We start from the raw sequence: 16,141 nt of genomic DNA on the forward strand, positions 1-16,141 counted from the left end.
CTTATCCTTCTATCTTATACAAGTTCTTTTCCTTTTTCATTATCATACTTTTTTTTTTTTAAGATTTTATTTATTTATTCGACAGAGATAGAGACAGCCAGCGAGAGAGGGAACACAAGCAGGGGGAGTGGGAGAGGAAGAAGCAGGCTCATAGCGGAGGAGCCTGATGTGGGGCTCGATCCCATAACGCCGGGATCACGCCCTAAGCCGAAGGCAGACGCTTAACCGCTGTGCCACCCAGGCGCCCCTATCATACCTTTTTTGATTTCATATATAGAAAGAAGGAGAGGTGCTCCTGGCTGACGCAGTAGGTAGAACATGCAGCTCTTGATCTTGGGGTTGTAGGTTTGAGCTCCACGTTGGGCGTAGAAATTATTTAAAAGTAAAATCCAAAAAAAGAGAGAGAAGGTGTTAATTGACTAGCATTACCATATTGCCATAAGGCTTTAATAAGAAATAATGCAGAAAAAGATATTTACCATTTATTTGTTTTCATCTCCTGAAATCAGTTGCCCATGTCTTCTCTAAAGTAATTTGTGCAATGGGATTTGTACTCTTGCTTTCCTTTTCGATGAGGCAATAATAACTTGAGGCTGTCACTTCAAGAATATTACTTATGCTGAGCATTGGCCAATATTGCTTATGCTGAGCATTGATCCAGGATAGTAGCTTTTCTTACAGTGGACTGGGCAAAGTTTAGGAACTTTCAGCTGGGAGTTGTAAATGGAACATTAGTGTTTTAGCATACTGGTGGAAGATTTCTGTTGACTTTCATTACTTGTTTTCTAATTTCTCAAAATCTACCTTTTGAAGAGATCCTGATTACAGGTCCGACTCAGGGTCAGATATGATCAAGAAGCTTCATCCTAATGAGAGTTTATCATTCATGAAATTTCAGTACACATGTATGCTTAAAAAATTATTGGTCCCTTCTTTTTTTCCTGATATAAGTAGGAAACATTCAGATCATTATGTAATCTAATAGATCTTTGAATTTCTTTGATGAAATTTGGTCTTTGAAAATATTTTATCTGCCTAATTGACATTTAATGTGGAGAATATGTAATAAGTACTATAATAATCAATTTAGAGTCTATTGTGTTGTAATACTCTTTAATCTTCAAATTTTATTTATTTCTGAAATTTGTTAATTTTTTATTAAAAAATGGGGAATTAAAAATATTTTGCATTTGTATTTCTACTTAGAGTCTTAAATTCAGTTATTACATACCATCTATCTAGTTTTGCTAATGATTTTGCTTATATTTCCTAATGATATAACTCACAGCAGTTTGAACCACAGAAGTGGCAAGTGGGTATGCTTACTGTATTTCAGTTATGAGATTTAAAAAATAAAAACAATATGCTCTAGAGCACTGCACATGCACATTACACTGCTCATTGATTGAATTAGAATTTTAAGTGGTACTGTGAGAAGCCGTTTGCTTGCTACCTTGAGCTCAGGGGTAAATAAATAAATACTAGTGATTTATGCTGGAGATACAGAGGTTGGTAAAAGCTGGTAAGAAGCTTAATGTCATGCAGAATTAGGAGGAGATATGTTGTAGTGAAAGAGCTTTATATGGCTGTCATTTCTTTGAATTCACTTATTTATGGAGAAAATGCCTAGAAGTGCCTATTTCTTACAAATTTATAGAGGCTGTTTTTAGTGGAAATGGGGCTAAACAACTTACTTGCAAATTACTAAAGTTAATTTTTTTATTGAGGTACTATTCACATACCCTAACATTCACACTTTTCAAGTGTACAGTTCAGTGATTTTTAGCATATTTATGAAGATAGGCAATCATCACCTCTAAGAATTAAAGGAGAAAATTGCTTTGTAAAATAAGCTCACTTGGTTTGATACATTACCTGCCCAGTCTGTAGTACTAAGTATTCATTTGCCGTTTGGCAGATGATTCAGTTTGGGCGAAGAATTTGGAACTTTCTAGAAGTGTTGGGGTGATATTTCATTGAATCTTCTGTGAGATGAACTGCTCATTTAGTTCTGTCATGTGGATGGGGCAACCATATTTTGACTAGGTTGTGATACTGGTTTTTACTATGGTGTAAAGTATTCTGTCTGTGGACACATTGATATAATAGGAAGGGTGTGGTCTCTATTTTATTAATTAAATGAATTAAATTAATTAAAGAAGAGTATGATCTTTAGAATTCAGGAAGACATGGCCTGACTACTTAGTCTCATTAACTTGGGTAAGTTACTTCTTGCTGAGCCTCAGTTTACAGGAGATATTGTAAAATGGTTCAGTGAAGACAACATAGTTGGTTAGGCTTGCAGGCTACTTTAGATTCAGATCTCCTGACTTCTATTTTCAGTTTTCTTTTTTACAGAACTATGTTTTTGTTTTAAAATAAGTGATTTTTACTCAGAACTTCTTTTTAAGAAACAACTTATTAATCCACAGTATTCTGTTAGTGGTTTACAGAGAATAAAATAAACAAAATTAAGATTCTGTATTTGTGGCCCAGGAGAAAGAATGTTTGTTACTGGGACTATTGACCATATATATGATTGCCTCTTTACAAATCTTGTAATTATATTTTAGCCAATAAAATAACTAATAGAAATCAGGAAACTTAACCTTCCTTTGGAAGATTAAATGGTGTGGCTCAGCTTTTGGGGTGTAGTACTGAGAACTCTCATTTGACAACTTATTCTCATAGTGTGAGAATTAACCTTAGCTAGAAAAAGCAATAGCCGTTGGCTTTGCAGAAGAAAAAAATGGTCTTATATTTTCCACCATTCATGTAACCACAATGCAGAACTGTAATTCAAAGAAAGTTTTATTTTAGCCAAAGGTAATCTTCATTTTGAGAGAATTGACAAGCTCATAATGAAGGACTTTTGTCCTGAAACTTGTTAGGCTTATGTTTTCTACATTGCAAACACGTATATAGTTTGGATGAAGTAGTTCCTTTATGAAATGCTTTGGCTTTGTTGTTTCTTGCAGCATTTTCTTTTCTTTTTTTAAACTTTCCAACTACTGTTTACTTCACTGAAATCTTCCAGCATTTTTTTTTTAAGATTTTATTTATTTATTCGACAGAAATAGAGACAGCCAGCGAGAGAGGGAACACAAGCATGGGGAGTGGGAGAGGAAGAAGCAGGCTCATAGCGGAAGAGCCTGATGTGGGTCTTGATCCCATAACGCCAGGATCACGCCCTGAGCCGAAGGCAGACGCTTAACCGCTGTGCCACCCAGGCGCCCCTCTTCCAGCATTTTAAATCAGTTCTTTGTGTCTAGGCATTTATGACAACTTGAACTGTGGTCTGAGGTTGCTGGTTTTAAGAATTGTCTAGAGACTGGTACATCGTGTTACTAATTTTGAATGACTAAAGCTTTGAGGGTTTTTGCTTTATTTTCCCTCTCCCACCTCAGTAAACGGTTGCTACTTACATATAAAGAATTTATCTTCTAATGATTGAGATTTCTCCAGTTTGTGGTCATTTATATAAAATTATTATTTGCAGCTGTCATTTTGTTTTTCAAAATGTTTCATTGAATTAGAATTAGGACTGGAGAAGTATGAAGTTATTTGTTAGGTTTAAGGAAGCATTCTGTTTCATTTTGGGTTTATTATATTTATAGTCATTTTAAAAAATATATTTGAATTATTATGGAAACACACAATACAGTTACGTAATCCTACTGTCTGGAGAGAATTGCTATTAATCTTTCGATTGTCTGGTTTTTTTGGTTGTTTTTTTTTTTTTTTTTGGTTATCATTCTTAAAGAAGTAAAATATCACTTTACCAGGTAGATGGAGCTCATATCATTTGGTTTTGAAGCTGAGTAAAATGATCGTCTTTTGTCTTTTAAGAGAATATCCTGGCAACATGCTGAAATATTTTAAATATTATGCTGGAGATTTTTTTTTTTTTAATGGGGAGTTGGTGGGTAGATGGGGAAAGTTGCAGCTAAAATAGAAAAACAAGGAAACAATTATATTCGCCATTTCTGTGTAGTTAGCAGAACAGACTGTGTCTTTGTCAGTAATTTCCATGTATCTTCCTGAATATCCTGCTTATACTTCTTCAGTCTTTTTCTCTAGAAAGTAAAGGTGGTGGATTCTCATCCTGGACCTAAAGTGTGTAGGCTTGTGTAATTTTATTTGTTTTGAGTTGCCATGGAATGTTTATCACGGGAATCGCTTTTGGAGAGATTGATTACATTAAGAAATTTGAAATATTTGTTTTCCAGTTTTGTGGAGAAGTATGAGTAACCTTACTAATTGGGTGACGAAAGTTGGGTCATTGACAGAACCTTGTGATGGTAATTTTCTGTTAATGCTAAAGCAAGACATTTTCGAGTTCTCTTATCCTTAACTCGCTCTTCTAGAATCCCTAGAGGACCTGTGCAACAGCCCCTCGAGGACCGAATCTTCACTCCTGCTGTCTCAGCGGTGTACAGCACGGTGAGTACCTGAGGTCTGCTGTTGCAGTGCCTAACTTCTTGCACATGAGTCTTTGATATCACAGCAATGTTTGTTTGATTGGCACGTAAAAGGTTTTTGGCAAAAGGTTCATTAGAATCCCAAATTGAATTAGGTTTTTTTAATATAAGAAGAGTGAATAGGCCTTTTTCCCCATCATCTTAACTTAATAGGTAAGTGTGAAACAAACATTGTCTTAAGATAACATTGGCTCATACACCTGCCGTCTTTTTCCTGTTTTTCATCTTTCTCTAAATCCACTTCTGGCCTTGTCTTGTGACTTTTTAGGACATCGAGTTTTAATTTTCTTTTTTGATATTAAACATTTTTTTAAAAAATTTTAGTATTTAAATGTTTTTAATTTTTTTCCCCTTCTCTGATTACAAAAAAAAATTGCAAAAAAAGTTTGGAAATGAGAACAGTGATTTTAATCTGGGAAGTTTATTTTTTTATGTTAAATGATTAATTCAAATTCATAAATGAAGGGAAACTTAAAAGGTAGAGGATGAAGGTCATAAAATTAAAAGCAGATTTCAGGTGTTTCACAGTGAGCCTAAGGGAATTTAGGGAGAATGGATGAGTCAGATATCTTTTTATTATTTCAGTTCATCATACCAATAATTCCTCATACTCCAGATTGAGTGCTTTAAAGAAACTCAGAGTGGTGAGAAAGATTAATAAATAAGTCATTGTAATCTAAAGTGGTATGATAAAGCAATGATTCTTATCCTTTTGGGTTATGAATTACTTTTAGAATCTGAACGTAGCCACAATGCTTTCTTCTCAAAAAAGAACATATACCCAGTGTTTATGTGTAATTTCAGAATTTCACAAATATTCATAGGCCATTCATCAGTCCAAGGTTAAAAACTTTTAATTAGAGATGCAAACGTGTTATATATGGGAAAGGAAGAGAGCACTTCATTGAGGAAGTGGCACTAAGCTGGAAGGTATAGAACTTCTCTAGGCCGATACGGAGGCACTTAATGGAATGGCCAGTAGTCAGCTTAGTGTGGCATGTGTGTTAAGTTTTGTAGCAGAAGTAGAGATAAGATGGTAGATGGGTTTTGGAGGTTTTAGGATTGTTATGAAGAATTAGAACTTTATTGTGCAGAAATGGGTAGGATGGTTTCCCTGAAACAAGTCTCAGTTTACGCCTGTTATAGATCAATTAACACTTGTAAATTATTTGAACCCCTTGACTCTTAAAATTGATTCCATTTGGATGACAAATTGCTTGATCATCCTAGTGACTGAGAACCTTTAATTTACATGGAAAAACAACCTTTAATTTTTTTCTGGCATAAACTGTCTGTAGGCCAAAGGGTTTTGTTTTGTTTTATTTTGTTTTGTTTAGTTTTGTTTCGTTAGTACTGACCTTAAGGGCACCTTAATTTTTGTCGGCATAACTCTTAAAATATATATCTTTTTCTAATTATAAAAGTACTCTTTGCTATTCAATTACTATTTTCAAGATTAAGTAAAAGAGGAAAATGAAAATTTTTAGTAATCTTGAGTGATTTTTAGAAGCAACTACTATAACCATTTTTTTTTTTTTTTTGGTTTAGTTTCCTGTGTCTTTTTTTTTCTGTGTGGTAGGCTCTGTATAAGATATTCTGTCAGCTTATATTATAATGTTAGCTTTTCCAATGCTAGTTGAAACATATAGTTATAAGTAATAAATGGCTGTTTATTTTGTCATAAGAATTTAATATTCACTGAACATTTGACAAATATTTCTTGAGCTTTTAATGTGTGTCAGGCACTGTTTGGTGTTATGGATGTAGTAGTGAGCAAACCAAACCCATTGTACTCATAGAGTTTATACTGTTCTGTGGGATAGAAGGAAAGTAAACAAATATATGTGCATTATAGTAGTGGGTAGGAATAAGTGTCTTGATGAAAATAAGTAGTATTAAAGGGATGGAGAATGACTGGATAATCCTGGACATTCTGTCTAAAGGCATTTAAGTAGAAAGCTAAGAAGTGAGGGAGTGAGCCTTGCAGATTTCTCGGAAAAACATATTTCCAGTAGAAAGAACAGTAGTGCAAAGGCCTAGGGATAGCAATGTGCTTAATGTCATCTTAGAACTGCAAGGAAACTAGTGTGGTTGGAGTGAGACAGGGTGGGGATAGAATTCAAACTATCTGGAACATATGGGGCATTATTTACCATGGTAATTATTTGGATTTTAATCTAAATGTGATGGAAAAAAGCCTTTAGAAACTTAAAAGCAGTAGGTCTGAATTTCTGTTTAAAGGCCACTGTAGCTATTCCTTAGAGAGTAGACTGATGAGGGCAGGTGGCTGGTGGTGAAATGGAAGCAAGAAGATGAATTAAGAGGTTATTATAGTAAAACAGGCAGAAGATGATGGTGGCTTCCTCTAAGGTGGTACAGAAAAAGAGACGAGTAGTGGAATTTGGTATGTATTTTAAAAGTAGACTCAGTAGGATATCATGATAGCTTGGATGTGAGATGTGGAAGAAGAGTAAAGGGTTTTGTTAGGGATTTGGCCTGAGTAACTGAATGAATGTGCTACTTTTCATGCAGATGAACACTGGATGAGGACCAGGGTTTTTGTTGAGAAAAATCAATAGATGTAAACATTATGTAGGTGAGAAGTTAAACATTAGGTTGCTTCTAATATTTCCGTTAGAAATAACTTACTTGAATTTAAAGCCTTTTCTGAATTTTAGATTATTTTTGTAGAATAACTTCCTAGAAATGAAATTACTGAGTTAAAGTGTAGACATGTTTTTGAAATTCCTCATAAATGAAGACATGTGACTTTGTTAACTTAGTACTTTGCAGAGGAGGTTATCCAAATCCTGTGAACGATAGCACAGCGCGTGCTACAGAGTTTACATGTCATGTTTTGAAACAAAAGTTTTGAATTTATTTTTGAGTTAGATCAAATTTGACTTTTATTGTTTGAAGCCAGTGCCATATATATAGTCCTTTAGTCAATGAAAAAAGTGGGTGCACCAATTATATATAGTGCCTATTCTGGAATGAAAAGAGATTTTATTTTAGGCAATATAAAGTTACCTTAAAATATGGCAGTCTTCACTTTTTTGATCAGTTGTTTCCATTCTTAGCAATTTAAGTCTTTGCCTCACTTTTACAGTGTTGTGCACATTAACTGAATGAGTAGGAGAGTAGTGACCAGGTGCTTGGACATTTTTAATTCCCCTTCTCAGCCCCAAGATTATGTATTGGTCACTATTTCTCTAGTGTCTAGGTCCATTAGCATCATTCCTGTGTCATAAAATAAAGGCTAACCCTCAGTTCACCTCCTCCTGCCTCACTGTATGGTGCCCATATGTCACTTTAATTGAGTTGGTTGAATTCCTTGAAAGGCAAAAATGAATCTTGGCCAGTCTTAAAAAATTATACAATCAAAGATTTTACTTTTTTATGTCTGTTATACGGGCTTTATGCCCTTATGTCAGCATTTTAGATAGATTTTCTGCTTTTTTAAAAAAAATGTTTTATTTATCTTAGAGAGAGAGGTGGGTGGGTGGAGTGGGAGAGGGAGAGAGAATCCTAGCAGTCTCTGCACTGAGCTTGGAGCCTGACATGGGGCTCAGTCCCAGGACCCTGAGATCATGAACTGAGCCAAAACCAAGAGTTTGATGCTTAATTAACTGTGTCACCCAGGCACTTCAGGACTCAATTTTTATAAAGCTGTCATGTTACATGTTTTAGGCTGATTATCATTTATTTATTTATTTTAGCCTGATTTATAGAAGTTTCTCTTTGGAACATTTATCAGGGATGGGAGAGATACTTTTGTCATTATTCCTTATTAGCCATAATTACATAAGAGTGATTCATTATATGAAAAAAAATAAAGCCAGTAGTTTTTAAGCTCTAGTAAGAGAAATATATGTTATATGGTAGAGAGGAAATGGCGAAACTGAAGAGGAGTGAATTAATTTGAAGTATATTAATAACTCTCTTAATTGGCATGTTTCTGGAAAACAAACTATGAAATTTTTAAGTAGGCTCCATGCCAGCATGGATCCCAACATGGGGCTTGAACTCACCACCCTGAGATCAAGACCTGAGCTGAGATCAAGAGTTGGTCACTTAACCGACTGAGCTACCCAGGTGCCCCTAAGCCCGTATTCTTAATATAATTGCAGAAATAAACTTAATACAAAATTTTGTGGAATAATGACTTCAATACAATAAGCAGTAATCATACATATTCTGGTGGATTGGAAGAGTTGTGTTATTAACTGTTTCTGTAAAAATCCTATAGATAATTCAATCCGAATAAATTAATCCTTAATGCTGTAACATTTCATGATCCTTTTAGCCAGCTTCTACTTTTATTTTTTTTTAAGATTTTATTTATTTGACAGAGAGAGACATAGAGAGGGAACACAAGCGGGGGGGAAGGGCAGAGGGAGAAGCAGGCTCCCCGCTGAGCAGGGAGCCTGATGCAGGGCTAGATTCCGGGACCCTGGGATCATGACCTGAGCTGAAGGCAGGCTCTTAATGACTGAGCTACCCAGGTGCCCCGCCAGCTTATACTTTTGAAGTTTTGATTCTGTCATACTGTAGATGCTTTTATGTTTTTTTCCCCAGTCTCTGATAAATACTGAGTAGGCCAACATGTCAGTGGAAATCCCTGTACAGGGACAAAATTTAGCATGGACCGATCAATACTCCTTAGACAATTGTATCCAGCAAGATATAAATCCACTTAATTGTCCTATAATCCAGCCCTGAATGACAATCCATTTTTTTCCCCAGTGGTTAATATGCCAGTTTAAGTGATGATTTGTTTATGTAGACTTTATTTTTATAAACAGCTTTATTGGAGTATATTTGACATACAGTATATATAGTGCCAATGATTTAAATATATTTGAAGTGTATAATTTGGTAAGTTTTAACACGTAAATACCCATGAAAACCTTTGCCACAATCAAAATTACCATGTATCATTCTTAAAAGTTTCTTCCTTCCTCTTTGTAATCTTACCTTTCCACCTTCCCCCACCATTGGTCAGCTTTCTGTTATTGTGGATTCATTTTCTAGACCTTTATTAAAAACTGTAATAGGAAAAGGAATAATGCAATAGGTGCTGGTTGTTCTTTGATTTTTCTTTTGTTAGGTTAATTATTTTGAGGTATTTCCATGTTGTGTTAATTAGTAGCTTCTTCCTGGGAGAAAAAGTAAACATTATTATTATTATTTTTATTTTTATTATTATTATCTTTAGAAAAAGTAAACTTTAGGCTTAAAATTTATGGCTGACATAATCACATATTCTGTATGTTCTTTTCCCCCCAAAGGATAGAGTTTCGTTTTCATTAAACATATTGAAAATCATGTGATTATACAGTTTGGTTGTTTTCTTTTTTAATACAACATTGTATTGTAATTAATTTCCCACGTTATTGCGTAACACTTGTAAACATTATAAGAACAAACATAAGTTTCAGTATCATGTCAATGAGGTAAACAGTAATTAACATAATGAGTAAATTTAAAAACTGTTTGGTTTAAAGATTCCCTTTATTTTCTGTTATAAAAATTTTGTGATATGTACATATGCATAAATAAAATACATACATATATGTGTGCATATTTTTGTTTAAATAGGATTATTTCTCTAGGCTAAGATTCTCAAAAGTAGCCTTAGTATGTTAAAATAACACACACTTTAAAGATACTTAATATTTTTGATGTATTACCCAGTTATGGCAGGTTATGTTGCTGCAAACAGTATGGGAGTGTATCCATTTCATTTTATCTTGAGTTTCAGGTGTTCCCATTAAAAACATATTTTCTTTTCTTTTCTCTTTTCTTTTCTCTTTTCTTTCTTTCATGAGTAGGGGGAGAGGAAGAGGGAGAAAGAATCTCAAGCAGATTCTGTGCTGAGCATGGACCCATTGTGGGGCTCGATCTCACAACACTGAGGTCCTGACCTGAGCCGAAATCAAGTCTGTTGCCTAACCTACTGAGCCACCCAGGTGTCCCCAGGTGTTCCCATTTTCAAATGTGTTTGCTAACTTAATTGGTCAAAAGTGCTATTTCACAGTTCACAAAGGAGAAAACTAGCAGGTTTTAAGTGGCTGTGGAAGAATGTTTAACATTGGTAAAACGATGTCATATTTTGTCTATAAAATTACCAAAGGTTTAATTATTACCCATTTCTCAGTTGTAGAAATGTAATAATTAGGAATGTTTTGGGACTTTTTAAAAGCCTTTTAATGTTTTTTTCCTGTTCAATATTTTTACATTATGGAGTATAGAAAAGGAATGAAATTTTCCTGTTGTGACAAAAGGATTTTGTTCTAAGAAGATTGTAGTTTTACAGTTATTGTTGTTGTCCAGTAGCATGGCTGATATGTGACCATAGCTAGAAATCCAGACTTTTGTGTTTGAAATTTAAATAAAAGATGAAAATCACATTCCGATATTTCCTTTTTTTAATACAATTGTGGTAAAATATGCTTAATATAAAATTTACCATCTTAATCATTTTGTTTTAAAATTATTTTTTTTTAAGTTTGTTTATTTGTTTAATCTGTACACCCACCGTGGGGCGCGAACTCGCAATCCCAAGATCAAGAGCCACATGCTTTTCTGACTGAGCCAGCTAGGCATCCCCCATCTTAATCATTTTAAAGTTGTACTAATACATTCACATTTTTGTGGAGCCCCATCACCATCCATCCCTAAAAGTCTTCATTTTAAAAACTGAAACTCTGCCTATTACAACAACAACAACTACTCTATAACAACTCATTTCCCCTCCCCCGAGTCTCTGGAAGCCACCATTCTACTTTCTTTTGTCTATGATTTTGACTAGTATAAGTACCTTGTGTAAGTGGAATTATACAGTATTTGTCTTTTTGTGACTTCTTTATTTCACTTAGCATAATGTCCTCAGTGTTCATCCATGTTGTAGCACATGTCAGAATGTCCTTCCTTTTTGAGTCGTGTGGTTATCCAATTTTCCCAGTACCCTTTGTTGACAAGACTCTTTCCCATTGAATGGTCCTGGCATCCTTGTTGAACATCATGTGAGCATCCATGCGAGTATTTATTTTTGGTGCCTGTATTGTCTTCTGTTGGTCTATATGTCTGTGTTTATGCCAAAACCACCCTGCTTTTATTACTATAGCTTTGTAGTAAGTTTTGAAATCAGGAAGTGTGAGTCCTTCAGTCTTATTCTTTTCAAGATTGTTTTGTTTATTTGAGCTTTCTTGAAATTCCATGTAAATTTTTGGATGGATTTTTTTATTTCCGTGAAAACCATCATTGGGATTTTGGTAGGGGTTGCATTAGGTCTATAGATCACTTTCAGCAGTATTGACATCTTAACAATATTAACTCTTTCAATCTGTGAACATGAGATGTGTTTTCATTCATTTATGTCTTTAATTTCTTTCAGTGGCATTTTATATTTTTCATTGTAGAATTCTTTCACCTTTTTTGTTAATTTCTCAGTATTTTATTCTTTCTAAGGCTGTTGTAAATGGAATTGTTTTCCTCATTTTCTTTTCAGATTGTTCATTGCTCATGTATAGAAATTCAACTGATTTTTGTATGTTGGCATAGTATCTTTCTGCTTTCCTGATTCATTTGTTATTCTGACCGTTTTCTTGGGGAATCTCTAGGGTTTTCTACGTAGATGATCATATCATCTCAAACAAATAATTTTACTTCTTTTTCAGTTCAGATGTCTTTTGTTTCTTATTCTTGCCTAATTGCTCTGGCTAGGGTTTCCAATACTATGTTGAAAAGAAGTGGTGAAAGCAGGCATCTTTGCTTTGTTCTTGGTTTTAGAGGAGAAGCCTTAGTCTTTTGCCACTGAGTACAAAGTTTGCTGTGGGTTTTTCATATATAGCTTTTATTATGTTGAGGTAGTTTCCTTCTATTTTTAGTTTGTTCAGTCTTTTTTATCATGAAAAGGTGGTGAAGTTTTTTCTGATCAGGTGGGTTTTCTCCTTCATGTTGTTGGTGTTGTGGTGTATTATACGGATTGATTTTTATATATTGAACTGCCCTTGCATATAAGGAATAAAACTTGGTCATGATATATAATCCTTCTAATATGCTATTGGATTCTGTTTGCTAGTGTTGTGTGTCTTTTGTTGTTTTTTTTTTGAGGATTTTTGCATTGTTATTGGTCTGTTGTTTTCTTGTAGTGTCTTCATCTGGCTTTGATATCAGGATCATGCTGGCTTCATAGAATGAGTTAGGAAGTATTTCCTTCTCTTCAGTTTTCTGGAAAAATTTGAGAAGAATTGGTATTACTTCTTCTTTACATGTTTGGTAGGATTTCATGAAGCCATCAGGTCAAGGGCTTTTCTAATTTTTTGGAAGTTTTTTGAGTACTGATTCATTTTCCTTACTAGTTACCTGTCAATTCAGATTTTCTGTTTCTTTGTGATTTAGTCTTCATAGATTTTGTGTTTCTAGGAATTTGTCTATTTCACCTAGGTTAACCAATTTGTTGGTGTTTATTATATTCTTAATATTGGCTGTTGATTTAATGTTCAATTCAGAATTCTCTAATCACTTGAAAAAATCTAGGTCAGTGGTTCTCAGCTAGAGATGCTTTTGCCCTCCAGGGGACATTTGGCAATGTTTGGAGACATTTTTCATTGTCACAGTTTGGTGCGGGAGTGGGGAAGGAATGCTTATGGCACTTGAAGGCTGGAGACCAAGGATGCAGTTAAACATCCCAAAGTGCACAGGATAGCCTCACAACAAAAATTATCCAACCCAAAATGTCAGTAATGCCATGGCTGAGTAACCCTGATTTCTATTTTACGTAAATGTTAGTAACATTATCAAGATTACTTAAAATTGTTAATGCTCAATCCAGCTAGTATTTGTTGAATAGCCACTATGTACTATATAACTACTGGGAGAAAAACATTGATATGAAAGTGAAAACTAATGAGAATTGTAGTAAGTGCTTTGAAGGAGATACGCAGGGTATAAAATTGATAAGAGTAATTTTTTTTAAAAGATTTTATTTATTTGAGAGAGAGAGAGAGAAAGCACGAGCAGGGCGGAGGGAGAGGGACAAGCAGACTCCAGAGGGAGCAGGGAGCCTGACATGGGGCTCAATCCCAGGACCCTGGGATCATGACCTGAGCTGAAGGCAGACATTTAACCGACTGAGCTATCTAGATGCCCCAATAACAGAGTAATTCTTAATTAGGTATGAGTGGGAAGCTTGAGAAGGTGGCATTTTAGGATATCTGAATCATGAGGAGAATTCAGCTCTTCATGGATAGGGAGGAAATGTGTGAACCTTCCAGATAGATTTTCAGATGCTCTAAGGCATTCAGATGAGTAGAGCTCTGCTGTTTGTGGGAAGCTCAGTGCTCTGGAGATAGCACAAGATGGGATGCTGGGAACTGGTGCTGTCCATTAAAAGCATGCCTGCTTAGAACTTGAAATGTGGCTAATGTGACCGAGGAACTGAATTTTCAATTTAATTTTCGTTCACTGAAATTTAAATAGCTGGTCGTGGTAATCATATTGGAAACTGCAGCTCTAGAGAGTGACAAAGTCTAGATCATGCTAATTTTGAAAGGTTCCTGAAAGATTTGGATTTTATTCGGCATGTAGGAGCCATTGAAGGATTTCAGGTATGGATATAATGTGATTAAGATTTAAATTATAAAAATACTTTGATATTTATGGTATTAGTGGATGAATTGGAATTTACAATTTACATGGGGAGCAGAATGGATAGTGGTGAAACGAGGCTAACTGGCTCCAGAATCCTACCAGTTATATTCAGATCCTGGTGCTTTCACATAGCTGTTGTGTGTGTCATTGAGCAAGTTTCTTAACTCGTTTGTACCTCACTTTCCTTCCTCATTAATGAAATGGAGATAGTTATTATTTTCATCTCAGAAGGTCATTATGAAAGTCAAATGAGACAAATCCATTTAAAACTGATAAAGCCTGATACGTAAACATCATTCAGGTATTCAGCAACTGCTGCCACTGTCACCACTCTAGTTTTACCACTATTACAACAAGAACCAGGGAACTACTCACTGCTCTTATCATCCCTTTGAAATGACATCTGAACAAGCTTAATGTAGTGTTAGATAAAATGCTTATGTGTTCCATTTTAATGTGGCTTTTAACACTTTAGTATCACACAAGATAATCTTTGGAATGTCTAAATTTATTAAAATAGGAAAGTAAGCTCTTTCCTTTAATAAACTAATGTACATTTTAGAAAACTAAAAAAATTAGGAGATAAAAATCTTGTAATGTTATTACCCATGTGTTAAATACTGTTCACTCTTTTTATATTTCCTCCTTTTTTTCAGTAACTGCTATACTGTTAGATACATTGCTTTATTTTTAATAATTTCATACAAATTTTTTTGGGCTAAACTAATCTAATTTTAACAATGTTGCCAGGAATTATTGTAATTCTAGGTTATTGTCACCTTATTTTTATAAATTAGTTGTAAAAAAGCTAACAAAAATTAGTACTATAGAAAGGTAGTCAGTTGAGCTAAGGCGTGTATTTCTTTTATTTCCATGTAGTTTATTTTTTTATTGAAATGTAATTGACATATAACATTGTAAATTTAAGGCATACAACCTGTTGATTTGATATATTGTATATTGCAATATGATTATCACCATTACCTTAGCTAACACCTCCATCATGTCACATAATTATTCTTTTTTATGGTGAGAACATTTAAGGTCTAGTCTTTTACAACTTTCAAGTATGTAATACAGTATTTTTTACTATAATCACCATGCTGTGCATTAGATCCTGGAATCTTTGTTCGGCATTTCCCCAATTCCTCATCTTTCAGCCCCTGATAATCACCATTTTACTCTTTGTGTCTATGAGTTTGTTTTATATTCCACATAGAAGTACTATCATAAAGTATTGGTCTTTGTCTGTCTGACTTATCTCGCTTAGTATAATGCCCTCAAGATCTATCCACGTTGTTTCAAGTGGCGGATTTCCTTCTTTTTTTATGGCTGAATAATAAGTGAGTGTGTACATACACCACATCTTTATCCATTCATCTGATGTTGAAGTTGTTTCCATATCTTGCCTGTTGTGAATAGTGTTGGAATAAACATGGAGTGCATTTATTTATTTATTTATTTATTTATTTATTTTAAGAGAGGGAGGGAGGGGAAGGGGCACAGGAAAGAGGAGAGGCTTAAGCAGGTTCCACACCCAGAGCAGAGCTCATTAGGGGCTGATCTCACCAACCCAGGATCATGACCTGAGCTGTAATCCAGAGTTGGATGTTTGACTGAGCCACCAGGCGCCCCAGAGTACACTTATCTTTTTGATATCTTGTTTTCATTTCCTTTGGATACATACCCATATGTGGGATAGCTGAGTCATAGAGTCCAGCTGATTGTAAGCCTTGTATTATTTTTTAAAAAATAATGTTTCCATGCAACATGGGGCTCAAACTCACAATCAGGAATCAAATGTTCCACTGACTGAGCCAGCTAGGCAGTCCAAGCTTTGTATTATTTTGAGAGATCACCTTGGATTTAATTTTACAAAAATTTGTAAGATACCTGGGATTGAGTATATTTCATCATTTCCTTAGTTCTTCCTGGGCTCCCCTTTTACTAACATCTTCAGAATGTTTTATAAGAAAGCTCATTCTGGGGGCCCCTGGGGGCCT

At 34.7% G+C, this 16,141-nt stretch overlaps 1 protein-coding gene across 15 annotated transcripts in view; it reads left to right on the top strand.

Moving 5' to 3' along the window:
• EIF4G3 (eukaryotic translation initiation factor 4 gamma 3) overlaps nucleotides 1-16,141 on the top strand; it is a 332,371-nt gene that overhangs the window by 83,950 nt on the left and 232,280 nt on the right. For all 15 annotated transcript variants that reach the window (XM_045782022.2, XM_045782017.2, XM_045782024.2 and 12 more), the window contains exon 2: nucleotides 4,368-4,443. In XM_045782022.2, the coding sequence (XP_045637978.2) occupies nucleotides 4,368-4,443 (76 nt within the window). The remainder of the gene's footprint in view (nucleotides 1-4,367; nucleotides 4,444-16,141) is intronic.

Source organism: Ursus americanus, chromosome 33, assembly GCF_024610735.1.
Source record: "Ursus americanus isolate L20-20 chromosome 33, mUrsAme1.1.p, whole genome shotgun sequence".
In the NCBI taxonomy this organism is placed as follows: Eukaryota; Metazoa; Chordata; class Mammalia; order Carnivora; family Ursidae; genus Ursus; species Ursus americanus.